This window comes from Cynoglossus semilaevis, chromosome 8 (genome assembly GCF_000523025.1).
Source record: "Cynoglossus semilaevis isolate Cse_v1.0 chromosome 8, Cse_v1.0, whole genome shotgun sequence".
NCBI classification, from domain to species: Eukaryota; Metazoa; Chordata; class Actinopteri; order Pleuronectiformes; family Cynoglossidae; genus Cynoglossus; species Cynoglossus semilaevis.
This window is the reverse complement of record NC_024314.1, coordinates 28,052,630-28,066,915: the sequence shown is the minus strand read 5'-3', so window position 1 is coordinate 28,066,915 and position 14,286 is coordinate 28,052,630. Positions and strand designations below refer to the sequence as shown.

At 43.1% G+C, this 14,286-nt stretch overlaps 1 protein-coding gene across 2 annotated transcripts in view; it reads left to right on the top strand.

Annotated features, from left to right (window-relative positions):
- The window catches only part of LOC103383043 (LARGE xylosyl- and glucuronyltransferase 1), a 26,349-nt gene that overhangs the window by 4,911 nt on the left and 7,152 nt on the right, over positions 1 to 14,286 (top strand). For both annotated transcript variants that reach the window (XM_025057151.1, XM_017034537.2), the window contains exons 3-7: positions 2,067 to 2,192; positions 3,265 to 3,420; positions 6,546 to 6,709; positions 11,620 to 11,898; positions 12,645 to 12,791. In XM_025057151.1, the coding sequence (XP_024912919.1) occupies positions 2,067 to 2,192; positions 3,265 to 3,420; positions 6,546 to 6,709; positions 11,620 to 11,898; positions 12,645 to 12,791 (872 nt within the window). The remainder of the gene's footprint in view (positions 1 to 2,066; positions 2,193 to 3,264; positions 3,421 to 6,545; positions 6,710 to 11,619; positions 11,899 to 12,644; positions 12,792 to 14,286) is intronic.

Below are 14,286 nucleotides of genomic sequence, written 5' to 3'. Positions count from 1 at the left end.
CAGGAGCAGAAGATAAATGACATGTAAAAGTCAACCATAAAGGCTAAAATGCGTTTAACATTTTCTACGCCATCTATTGGGGAAACGTTGGTATTGCAGGGGAAAAAACAAAAGTATAATGATAAAATTAATACATTTTTTAATTTTGGAAAAAGTTTGCTGGGACGGATTACAAAATCTGAACGGGCCACATCGGGCCCCCGGGCCTTAGTTTGCCCATTTCTGGCCTAAAGTGCGTGTACAGTGAGTTAACTCAGACTTTTGCAGTACTTGTACTACAGTAGGTCGTACTCCGAGACCTTGGCGGGTGTCCCGTCTCTAACTGCCCCGCAGCTTTTCCGAGCTCGTGTAGATGAAAGGTGCATTTATGGGATTTTAATTTAACCTTTCACAGTTTGCACTTTGGACACTAAGTGGCGCTTTGGAGATTCTTCCAGTCTTTGTTCTCTCTCTTTTCTTTTTTTTTTCATCAGCCCGTTCTGCTGCGTGAGCTCCGTCAGCCCGACTCATCGCAGCAGCCATTCCGTGGCCACAGACGGTTTTTTTATCCCCCCGTCGACGTCGTTCACGCTCATGTCTCGTAAAACCGTAAAGTCACAAATGTCCGTCCGATGAAACTCTCGTTCGTTTTATCGTTGGCTACATGAAGTACTTCGCTTTGCAAGGAACAAGTAATTGAGAAACACAGGTTCAGCCGCGACCCTGAAAACACTGAGTCGACAGGAAACCAGTGAGTACGGCCGTAACTTCCTCCGAGTTTTTTTCTTTTTTTTTTATCGTACTGTATTTTAGTGAAGCTGTGAATTTGAAGACGAATCCTTTTACCTTCATTGTCAGTAGTTATGAAGGCAGTACTCTGTAAGGAGTATTGACGTAACCTGATAAAGTTCACCGTAAATCCTCAGACTGAACCACAGAGTCTCACTTCACTGACGGAGAGTCTCCAGAATAAAAACAGAGGAGAGAGAAGAACCGAGATCCACGAAATGATCAAAGTTTATTATCCGATTCCAAGTCCTTTGTTTGGAACAGTTTAACGGAGGAGCTGGAGGTCAGCGACCAAACGCAGAAACAAACTATAATTAAGGCATAAATTCACACCTACAGTTGGATCGTGTTTAAATTCGCCTTCAGTCAGACCTTCGGAAACAGAAGACGAGAGCAGACGACGGAGATGAAAATTGATCCTCGGGGAAGGAGAACACCGACGACAGATGGACGGGACTTCAAAGTTGACTTCAAAACGACAAAAGACCTGAAATAATTACTATTAGCAGCAGCCGTCGTCGTAGAAACGTCAAGGTCTGTGACAGAGGCAGACGTCAGTGACAACATCGTGATCCATACAACCGCGTGATTGAACTTCAACTCATCAAGTCAAATTCTTACGTTTTTTTGTTTTTTATTCTTAGACTGAATCAAAAGAAACAAAAAAAAAACTCTGAAAGGAGACGAGATAATGAAGTACGAGCCAGAAAAAACTCAACAATAGTTCGACGGAGCTCGGATACAAAGACGGGAACAGTTCTAATGAGACGACACGACTGCACTTAGATGAAGAAGAAAAAAAAAAAACAAACATTATGTAAAAGTAAAATCTGACCATGAGTCGATACAAGCCGACTACAAATGAGAGCAGTTGCCATGGTTACAAGTGTCATTCTCTCCTTTGTGCGAGGTCAACAGTTCTCTGGTACAGAAGATCCGAGTACTGTTGTGTTGGGGGGGGGACGGGGGGGGGGCGGGGGTTGAAGTGTCTGTCACGTTAATGAAGTGTTTCACTTCCTGTCGCTGCTCACCTGCTGGTCACTGTTCACATGGACCTGAACAGAAGGACAGGAAACAGAATTAGTCGTTTTGGTAAAAGACATGTTTCGATGTTCAAGTTCAAAAAGTCGCCAGCACACGAAGACAGCTAGCTTAGTTTTTAAAAAAAGTCGTCCGCGTGTTGACGTCAAGTAAACTGCTGGCGAGGTCAGATTAAAGTGTCGATGATGAAACAGAAGGCAAAGCTCCAGGCTCACGGTGTGTGTGTGTGTGTGTTTTCTCTCTCTGTGTCAACGCAGGACATCTTCAACGCCGTGATCAAACAGAACCCGTTCCTGGTCCACCAGCTGCCGTGCTTCTGGAACGTCCAGCTGTCCGACCACACGCGCTCAGAGAAGTGCTACAAAGACGTGTCAGACCTGAAGGTGAGACCCCGCCGTCCGCACCGTGAACTCACTTCACTCGTCCTGTCCTGAAGTGCTGCGCGTCGAAGTCGGACAGGGACGGCGGTTCAGACCCCGTCCCTCCGTCGGTCTCCACCGTCCGTGTCCCAGTTCAGAGGAAACAACAAACAGTTTTTCAGATCGTCGCAGCTTCTTTATTTTCGTGTCGCCTCAGATCTGTTTAACGAAACGCCGAGGTGGAAAAATGATCCCCGTCCCCGGAGTCTGAAGCTCTGCGGAGACACGTTTGACTCTGACCTACTTCTTCAGTCCCAACAGACTGAAAATATACGGTTCCTCTTTCAGGCGTGTCACGGACTTTTATCACATCCGAGTTTTTCCCTCGGCTTCGATGTCAGCGGAGTCAAAGTGAGATTTTACTGAACGAGGCCTAAAAACTGCTGCCGGTATATTTTTGTTAGCTACATTTCCAGAGTGCAGTATGCAAATATTCTCACTGATGTAGTTTTCATCTCTTACCTGCGGGGGAGCTGTACATGTACGTAACTACAGTCTATAATAGTTACAATAACAGCTCTTCAACACATCAACAACAATGATCGTACCACGGGTCCTCGACTTACGTCGGCACTCTGTGTCACTGTACGCTACGCTAACACAGTCGTGACATCGTAATCTAGGACATACAAACATCAGAAGAGTCGGACTAATGTTCAGGAGAACAAAGGGCAAAAAGTTCCCAAAAAACAACACAAACGACAGAAAGTGAACGTAGCACAATCCAGTGTCTTCTGCGTATAACGTCATGTGACATATTCATGTTCCGCACTGTACGTTGTAGCAAGGCAACGAGACTTTCTTAGTATATTTAAAGGCGATGGCGACGTAACCACGAGATGTCGTAGATTGAGATCATCGTAAACTGAAGACTCGCTGTTGTATTTTCACTAATTCCTGTAAAACGTTGCTCGATCGAAGCTTTTCAAGTAAACGAAAAGAGAAACTACAGACAGAGGGCAGCATTAGGAAGTTTTTTTTTTCTTCTTCTTCTTCTCTTTCGTAAACCTTGGTTCTTCTACCTGTGGTTCTAAAGGTGATCCACTGGAACTCTCCAAAGAAGCTGCGAGTGAAGAACAAACACGTCGAATTTTTTCGGAACCTCTACCTGACGTTCCTAGAGTACGACGGCAACCTGCTGCGACGGGAACTCTTCGGTTGTCCAAGCGAGGCGGACCACAACAGCGAGAACGTAAGTTCTAATAGTTCTCCATATAAAACTGTGTCACTGTGTACCGCCTGTATTACATATATATGTAAATATATGTATGTTTATTTATATGTGTCTTCATAAATATATAAACATATATGTATATTTATGTGTATAAATATGTATGCATATATGTACATATATAAATAGATGTATTTATATATGCACATATATTTATACACAAATATATATGTATGTATATGTATATATATGTATGTGTATAAATATATTTGGTATGTATCTATAGGTATATATATGTACATATATAAATATATATACATATATGCATATATCTTTATACACATAAATAAATATATATGTATACATATATATATTTATGTGTATAAATATATATGGTGTGTATATATAGGTATTTATGTACATATATAATATATGTATTATATATGTACATATATGTATATATACTGTATACACATAAATATATAGATATATGTATACATATATAGTAAAAAGTAACGTGCGACAACATATATTTTATTTGTCGTTATTTAAACCTTCTGTAACTCTAACCTCAGAAGCAGGTTTTAGTTTTTTTTTTTGTTTTTTTTATGTCTATATTTGATAAAAATAATTTTATTTACCAAATTAATTCATTCAATTCCTTCTTGACGTCAATGACACGGTGACAAATAAACGCGCAGGAAGTGAGCTACGACAGTGCAATTAAAATATAAACACCGTAATTAAAGGAAACGGCAAACGAATGGATAAAGACTCAAACTAATAAACGGCCTCTAAATAATGGTCGCCTGTTTCTGCTTCAGGAAAAAATGTTTTTTTTATTTTTCCACTGCTGGTCCAGATACAGCAGCACTGTGTTTAAAATAGATGGAAATCTCATTAGCTCCAGGCTGTTGTTCCCACTTTTTCTTTTTCTGCAGCGCCTCCTTTGGTAGAACAGACTATTGTCCAGCCCACACAGGTCAACACAGTAACAACCGTGGATTCAGTTCTTCAGTTCGGATTAGAACAAAGTACAAAACCGTTTAAATGGGTATTTATTGACCTGGATGTCCCTCCCTGCAAATGATTTTGTGCCCCTTTGGGGGAGCGCCCCCCACTTTGAGAACTACTGACAACAGACGCACAGTTTTGCTGAAACCGACGGGAGTTTTGTCGAACCCTCAGGTTCATCCAGTTCTCACTGCGACTGACGGCGGTTTATATCTGTATCTGTGAGTCTGGAAAACCTGGAACGGACTCTTTAGAATCGGATCCGCGTTTGTAAAAATATCATTAAACCTGATTTCTCACTGATTTGGATTTTGAACGATAACCAACCTGCCGACTGCGTGTTGACTCGTGTTTTCACGTCACGTCGTGTGTTCAGAGTTCAGTGCCGGTGCCGGTGCCGGTGCCGTTGGTTTATTTTTCCTCTAAAGTCTGTGGAGGAAGTCTGTGCACCTGTCGCTGTTTGAGCTCGTCACTGGTCCTGAAGACAGAACAGCTGGTCCACCAGTACCTCTGAGCCGCAGTCGGCCTGGACCCAACAGATGGAGGCCGGCGTGTGTGTGTGCTGATGCTGCTGATGCTGCTGCTGATGCTGATGATGCTGCTGCTGCTGCTGCTGCTGCTGCTGCTAATGCTGCTGCTGCTGATGCTGCTGATGCTGCTAATGCTGCTGCTGCTGATGCTGCTGCTGATGCTGATGATGCTGCTGATGCTGCTGCTGCTGCTAATGCTGCTGCTGCTGATGCTGCTGATGCTGCTGCTGCTGTTACTGCTGCTGCTGATGATGCTGCTGCTGATGCTGCTGCTGCTGCTGTTACTGATGATGCTGCTGCTGCTGATGATGCTGCTGCTGATGCTGCTGCTGATGCTGCTGATGCTGCTAATGCTGCTGCTGCTGATGCTGCTGATGCTGCTGCTGCTGTTACTGCTGCTGCTGATGATGCTGCTGCTGATGCTGCTGCTGATGCTGATGATGCTGCTGATGCTGCTGCTGCTGCTCCCACGGCGGCCAGTCAAATTTTACAGTTTGTTCAAAAGTATTCAAATGTAGAGGCGTCACAAAGAGTACCAGGCAGTACTGGGCTCTACTGCGCCCCCACCAGGTTCTCCTCATAGTTAGTATTTCCTGCCTTGGTTTTTCCGTCCGATCTTCTTAATAACCTTATTTAGGAAACGTCCATTTAACGCCGAGCCGTCGGCTCCGTGGGCCGTTCAAGGAAATAGACTTTTACACAAACTCGTGTTCACGGTGTTCTCTCTCTCTCTCTCTCTCACCCCCCCCCCCACCTGCTGAAGGTCACCACAGTGGAGAGTTTGGTTTTCACAGATTTAGTCTCCGTAGGCCGTAGGATTATGGAAGCGTCAGCTCTGCGGTCCGTTAATCACGTTATAATTTTCCACCGCGGTGCGACAGGCTGGTGTTTTTTTTTTTTTTACGGCAACAGTCAATTTCAGTGTGTCCTTAACTCGGGGAAATATTTTGCTCGCTCAATTTTTCAGAGTTTGAGCAGCGATTTAAATTTCATTAATGCGATGATTAGACTAATGAAGTCACTGAGGGATCGACCGCTGCGGCGGACCGGCCGCCTTCAGGGCCACTGGGCCACCGCGACCCCGAACGCTCAACGCAGCTTTTGGTGCTGTTGAAAACAGAGCGGCGTCATAAACTCTTCTAATGAACTTCTACAACCAGCAACTGTGTGCGGAGACAGAATCTCAGAATTAAGTCAAATAAGGCGTCGTCGACATAACTTAGAACGACGTCCATTTCTACTTCACGGCTTTGATGTTTTTGCTTGTACTTTGCTTAAGTATCTATTTTAAAAACTGCCCGGGAAAAAAAAATTACACTTGACAGCTCCATCTTGTGGCCAGGACAGGAATAGCAAAAACACTTGAGGGTGAACCATGTTTGAAAAACCAAACAGTAATTAATAAAAAAAAAAAATGCTGATCCAGTTTTTCTGCGTCTGAGCTGATTAATGGAGGTTCAGTTTCCGATTATGGCAGAGAATATTTTCTAATGGAGTTAGCGGACCATCGCCCCGCTGACGCAGCACGACTCCAGCTGCTGTAACTGTAGGCGTGTCCCTGCGATCAGTCATGTGACGTCGTCCCTCCGTGTCTGTCCGCAGCTCCAGAAGACTCTGTCAGAGCTGGACGAGGACGACCCCTGCTACGAGTTTCGCCGCGAGCGCTTCACCGTCCACAGGACGCACCTGTACTTCCTCCACTACGAGTACGAAGCCAGCGTGGACAACACCGACGTCACCCTGGTGGCCCAGCTCTCCATGGACAGGTACGGTTCCACGCCGACAACCACACGAGAAACAAAAAAAAAAGTTCTCTATGATTAAAAAAAAATTTTGTGAAAATTTAAAAAACTTAAATGTGTATATATAAATATACATGTATATTTACATGTTTAAGTATATGTGCGTTTATATATACGTATATAGATATGTATGTATATATTTATGAGTGTGTTTGTGTGTGTAAATATATTTATTTATATATTTAATGCAGTGTTTCCCAACCTTTTTTCAGCCACGGCACATATATATCATCAGGGAAAAAAACCCCACAGCCAAACAAAAATCTCACAAAAACTATATGGAATGAAATATATTATTCTATATATATTCTAGTTTAAATTTACTAAAAAATTGAACTCCTGTTTAGTTGAAGAAAACAATGATAAACTGGCAGGAATTGAAGAAAGACGCTCACAAAGATCTTCTTCAACAGCTCTGATTATTTTAGTTTTAGTTTTATAGCCAACTGCTGCCACCTAGTGGATTTATTTCAATTGTTCTGCCTGTCACACATACACATAAATAAATAATATGTTTTGCGACCAATCAAGTGACAGTGGATAATTTTCCGCGTCACAGCTAACGATCTTTCATGGCCCACTAGTGGGCCACGGCACAGTGGTTGGGAATCACTGATTTAATGCATCAAAAACACCGACCCTGTTAAGGACATATAAATATATATTTCAGTTTATATTTCCGCACGTTAATGGTCCAACACAGTGGAAATGGAAGATGTAAAGTTTATTTTACATTATAATTAAACGGGAAGTCACGTTAATATTCAGGCTGTAAAAGTGACTTGTTGTGTTGTTAGTGCGACCCCTTGCTCCCCAGGCTGGTACTGCAGGTTTTTTCTAGCAGAGACTCGGAGAATTAGCGCCGCGCTCCTGCGGCTTTGTTCATTGGTCACGGTGGCATTAAATGCATCAGTGAGTAAGCAGGTTGTAACTACGACGGTGAGGCTGGAGGCTCATCCGACCCTCGGATGTAAATGTCGCGCTCTCTAAGCAGCTCTTATTGCCACCTTTAGCACCCGTTGTAAAATTATACGGTTATGATTAACGATGCGACGCTTTCCCTGCTTTCTCCTCCCGTATGGACAAAGCCGCACTACCAACAACAACCACCGGAGTAAATTAGGAAGGATTTGACAGAAGTCCTGTCTCTGAATGAAACAAACGATGGATTTAAGATTTTTTTTTTTTTTTTTTTTGTCGGTGTTCGGAGGAGAGCGTAGAGAAAGAACGCAGTTTTCACCGTCCTGTTTACTTACATTACACACATGATATATTCAGATATATTCATCAGAACGTAGCAGCGCGGCGCTAACACCACAGCGCGGAGAACAAACAACAACAGCTGAGTGATTGTGCCTTCAGATATGTTTTTGTTTTATGTAAATTTTGATGTAATTCTCTAAATCTCCTCCTTTAGCGCCGTGTTCTTTTCATGCCTGTTTTATCTGCATTTTAATGTTGCCGTGTTTATCCTAATCCCATTTCTCGCTGTGAAATAATTTAATTTCTCCTTTATTGAGGAAAAAAAAAAAAAGAAAAACCCTGCGTCTCCCGACGACTCCTTTGTGTAGAACCTTAACTTCACATTTTACACACGCTTTTCATTAGTTTGATAAAATGACTGGTAATAATTTTCCCGTCCCTCATCGGCGTTTCCTCTGCTCTCAGTCTAATTGTTTTAATTGGTTGGAAATGGTTGCACTTTACAACGAAAACGCTCTCATCAGGAATTCATCACGTATTTTTTTTGACTAACGCGTTAAAAGCCGTCAGGAACACGTCGCAGTGACACGGGGGTGTGAGGGTTCAAAAAGGTCGAACGTACGACAGACGAAAAAGGAAAAAGTTTAGTTTGATGTTTAACAAACAGAACCAGAACCAGAACCGGTCGTTCTCCTGCCGTCGTTCTCCTGCCGTCGTTCTTTATTCTGACGTCGCTGCTTCATCTTCCCTCACAAACATCCCTGTTCTCCACTTCAGCACCACACTCGTTCTCTTTACTGCCTCCTCGCTCGCCCATTTATTTTTTCATGGGCTGGATGATTTGGGTGTTGAGTTCAGGGAACTCTGTTACTCTGAGTGTTTTTTTTTCCCTGTTGAAATGTGAAAACAGCTGCGACGAATCATCTCACCAAAAAAAACGAAAAAAAAAAAAACACGACAACAGTTTTATAGAATACGTTTGTTTCTGATCAACTCTGATTTCCAACACATTTAAACAAAAATATATAGTCATTCTAGTTGACAATCTACTGACACGGTGTTCAACCTGGGCCTGTTTAGTTGAACACACGCTGCTGTACTCACAGGAATTGAAGAAAGATGAGAGAGAGAGAGATTCTTTCTACTTTTTGTTTCCAAGTTTTGTTTTACTTCAGAAAACTATTTTGACAGACGGTCCCTTCCCGTCGATCCCCCGCGACGCGGCTCGTCCCCTGCAGACAGTAGCGGCGTGTCTCTCCCTCTCCCCCTCTCTCTCTCTCTCTCTCTCCCAGTGTAATAAACATTTAGATTTCAATAGTATTTTAAATCACCCTCAGGAACCGACGCAGCTCCAGCTCTGAGTTCATATCGTCAGGTTGTTGTCGGGGCTTTTTTTTTTTTTTTTTTTCTGCTTAGCAATGTATTATTATGGAGTGTGTATAATAAACAGGGCGGTCCCCGGGGGGCGCTCTCTGGCTATAGGCTTTGTCTTGTTTTAATGAGGCCCGCCGTGGCTCGGTGGCCTCCGCGGGGCCACTGTCTAATCCTGCAATTCTGGATCCAAAACAGAGTCTGGTACCGAGGCAAATGAAGTCCGTCCCACCGTCGGAATAGAATACAAATGGACGTCGGGGACGTCGCTACGAGACGCATGATAATTCAGGGAGAAAATGAGACGTTTTTTTTCAGACGTACTTTCACTTTACGCATTTAAAAAAATTGAAGAACATCAGTTAATGCGAGCGCCTGGAGAAGAAGAATATCGACGTCTCCGGAGCGCTGCCTCCGCTCACCGTCACCACTTGATGTTAAATTACTATTAGGAATTCACAAAGAGCGCCACCAAGTATTTTTTTTTTCTAATTTGTTGATCATCAAAATATGTCAAGTATCCCCTGAAGGCTGGCGCTCTGAAACTTTCTTTATTGTTGCCAATAAAAAAAAACAAACAACGGTTCTCTGTTCGCCGTCTCCATCCAAGGTCTTTCAATTCATTATTTCAAAAAAATAAAATAAAAAACAGATGAAAGCTGATGGCAGCGACGGCAAACTGTGAGTCGCACAGAAACACTCACAGTTGGAATCCAACACGGGGTTCGCAGCTTTGCTCAGAGTCGCTTTGTGGGATGAACAAATAACTGACACCGGGGCTCTGGTGCTTTTAACATGGGGGGCGGGGGACCGCTGGGGGGTCTGTCGTTTGGTTTGAAAGATGAAAAGAAAAAAATTCAACACGGTTGAAAGTTGAAATTTAACAGCCGCAAAAATCTGCCTCTAACAAAGTACGTCTAAAAATATCAAGTACTGCGTGGCTGCTGTGGAATACTCCTGTGATCTGATTGGTTGCTGGAGGTCACGTGATTAAACTGTAGCACGGAGAGAGAGATTGCTGTTAAGTTTTTACACCTTTTTTTTTTGTTAGTTATTGTATTAATCGTTAAATGTGGAACTGACAGCGAGTCTAAAAAAACACGCCAACGACTCTGACTGTCTGACAAACGGCGTCTTCTGTGGCTGGAAAAGTGAGGCTTTCTCTCACCTTCCTCACCCACACCAAGTGCTATAAATAAAATCAACATTTCATGTTGCCAGTGCTGGAGTCGTTTCTTCACTGCTGCCTGTGTTTTTACTGCCAAGGACAAAGTAGGAAGATACTGGGTGTGTTGAGGTGTTGAATATTAAATTATCACCCAGTCTGGATCGAGTTTCTGTTTCAGAGGCAGAAAAAACAGATCAGAGACTTGATCTGTTTTTTCATCTTTTTTCTTTTTACATTTGAAGAAGACTTGATGTAGAATAAACCTGTGTCTTTCTTTAATTCCTGCGACTACATCAGGGTTGTGTTCAACCGAACAGGCCCAGGTTTTCACGCTGAAGTAAATTCAGAGGAGATTGAAGTTTTATTCCATAAACTTTTAGTGACTTTTTGCTTCGTAGGATTTTATGTGGCGCTAAAAAAAAGGGCTGAGAAATACTGTGTCAGCTCACGATTGCTAGCGAATATTAGCGTTTAACCGTTTCAGCACCATGGACAGAGCCGTTCTACATGTAAAGAGTTGGTTGATCTTCCAGGTTCAGGTGTTTTCTGAGTTGGCAGCCTCCGTGCTGGTGTGTTTGTTGCATGGCAACCACGTCGTAGCGTAGGCGCAGCCGGCTGGAGAAACAATTGCTTTGTAAACCAATGCCTCGTGGAAATGTAATCAGTCTGTTGATTAATCAGACACGGGTTAAATTAAAAAAAATTTAAAAAAAACCTCATCACGAACTGACTGTGATATAATGTGATTATGTCAGCCCAAAGGGGGCGTTGTTCAGCCTGATGCTAGTATAGTATTAAGAAACAGAAGCAGCTCAGTGTCAGGGCTAGTAACGATGTGGACCAGAACGACGCACGTGTGATAAGAATTCACTCAGATCGGAAATCTTGACTTTCAACTTGCGTTAAAAAAAAAAACGAAATACTTAATATTCCGCACTTCCTGCGATTCTTACCAAAACATTACGCATATTAACATCTGGGTGTCTGTAAATGTAGTCCTTCAGCAAACAAGAACGTGTGTGTGTGTGTGTGCGGCAGAGAGAGTGTGCATCTGACGATGTCATCGTATTTTTTTTTTTTCATATGTCATCATCGACGCGCTGACGTCACTGGTCCACGTGTCTCGTTGCAGACTTCAGATGCTGGAGGCCATCTGTAAACACTGGGAGGGGCCGATCAGCCTGGCGCTCTACCTGTCCGACGCCGAGGCCCAGCAATTCCTGCGCTACGCTCAGGGCTCGGAGGTCCTGATGAGCCGCGGGAACGTGGGTTACCACATCGTCTACAAGGAGGGGCAGTTCTATCCCGTCAACCTGCTGCGCAACGTGGCCATGCGGCAGGTCAACACGCCCTACATGTTCCTGTCCGACATCGACTTCCTGCCCATGTACGGCCTCTACGAGTATCTTAGGTACGTCTGCGGTACAAGTATCTGTGGCGTCATACGAACGCAGTGTCTTTGTACTACCTCCAGGGGGGAATTTGATATTTGGATATATATAATATTAGGTCAGTTTTTGGTGTGTACTAGAAAGTAGAATCTAGAAACTGTGTAATGCGTAAAAAAAACGTCCTTCAAAGTAATTGTTGGAAATCTACAAACAAATATTCTGTCCCTGAAAAACTACATCCTCCATTTTTAACTGTATTTGCTTGATGTACTTAAAAAACTCACAGAACCAAAATCTACACGTATATATTTATATATAAGTATTTCCACTGTACTGTGTACAGCCTTTTTACTTCTGTGTCTTTCTTCAATTCCTGCGAGTATCTGTGTAGCCTTTTACTTCTCAGTGACATTTTTGAATCTTTAAGTAATACATACAAAGGTAAATATTTTAGAATATTGTATTATGGAATTGCTAAAGTACTAGCTGAACGCAGTACTACTGCAGTTCTGACTCTACAGCAGCTTCAGAAAAGTAAAAAAACTGTCAAACTGTGTATTCCAGTTTGGAGGAAACGCTAGCGACGATTAATTAATTTGCCCTGAAAAATGTTCGCGGTTTGGACAGACACAAATGCTAATAGCGTCTGCCGTCGGTCGACGGCGGCGTGTGAACGCGGAGCTGTCGTCCCACTTTACGACAGAGTACGACTGTACGCCCGCTGACACGGTCAGACGCTAACTGAAGCGTCTCTGCGTGTTGACAGAAAGTCGGTGGTGCAGCTGGACATGGCCAACACCAAGAAAGCTCTGGTGGTTCCTGCCTTCGAGACGCTGCGGTACCGACTGTCTTATCCAAAGTCCAAGGCGGAGCTGCTGTCCCAGCTGGACATGGGGTCGCTCTTCTCCTTCAGGTAAACTGCCTCGTCCGTGTTAGCTGTTTGACGGCGTGTCTTAACGATAACCACAGAAGAAAATCCCCCCAGGAATCACTGTAACACTTTTGTTTTATTGCTCATATCTCTTGGTTTTTTATACATATATGTATGTATGTGTGTATATATGAATATACACTGGAGATCAAAATTAGAGAACAAGTCATAAAAAATGGAATAAATCTGAAATAATACCATCTTCACTGTTCCACAGTTAAATGACATTTTATTGTGTCTATATCATTGTACTACAACACTTTTTTTCACAAAATGACTAAAGGTATTTCGCAAAAAAAATATTTTCCAGAAAATGCACTGATCAAAATTAGAGAACACTTTCAGGTGCCTCCCACTTAATGGTGCTAATCAAGCACATGGTGCTAATTTCCTTGATTATCTGTCAACCCTTATTTAACTGGCATTCTAACTGCTAGTTTCACTGACTTTGCAAGATGGTGGGCCGTTCTAAAGTGACTGAAGGCCTCCGGCAGCAGGTTGTCCAGATGAAAACCAACGGGATGACCCTATCAGCCATAGCAAGACAAGTTGGTCGTTCCAAATCTGTGATTTCAAGAATATTGAATCTTTACAAAACTACAAACTCATTCAAGTCGCCCAAGAAGGCTGGTCGTCCACGAAAGACAGATGCAAGAGAGGACAGGTCACTGCGGAGGATGTCAATGGGTAATCGTTTCCACACTGCAGCTGGAAGTGCTCGCCATTGCGGGGCTGAACATGGTAAGGATCTGTCTCGCCATACAGTGTCTCGCCGTTTAACAGCATTTGGACTGAAGGCCCACACTGCAGTGACCAAACCTCTCATTAGCCGAAAAAATCAAAAAGCTAGACTGAGCTTTGCTGAGGAGCATGTTGTGTGGACTGAGGAGAACTGGTCCAGAGTTCACTTCAGTGATGAAAGCAAATTTAATTTATTTGGGTCTGATGGGAAGCATTATGTTCGGCGACACATTGGAGAAAGACTAAACCCAAAGTGTGTTAAAAAGTCAGTGAAAGGTGGAGGAGGAAGTGTCATGGTTTGGGGCATGTTTTCTGCAGCAGGAGTTGGGCCTCTTGTACAGCTACATGGCCGAGTGAATGCAAATGTGTATCAGAACCTTCTTCAACAGCACATGGTTCCTCACTTGCGTTCATCGCCCAATCAGCCTGCAATCTTCATGCAGGACAATGCCCCGTGTCACACAGCAAAACGGGTAAAGATTTTCCTTGAAGGTCAAAACATTGAATTAATGGCATGGCCTGCCCTATGTTTCTTTTATGACTTTGCTTTTGAAATTTTAATGACTTTTACATATTTTCAACTTATTTAACAGTCTGTGCGCTTTGATTGGACCACATTATTTCCTCTCTGAACCTCATACGTTAGCCTCTACGTTAGCTGGTGTGTTAATAACAACGACACGAAGAGGGCAGTGAAGAGCTGGCCTACAGGAAGTCTCAGTCTCAACAGAACTCT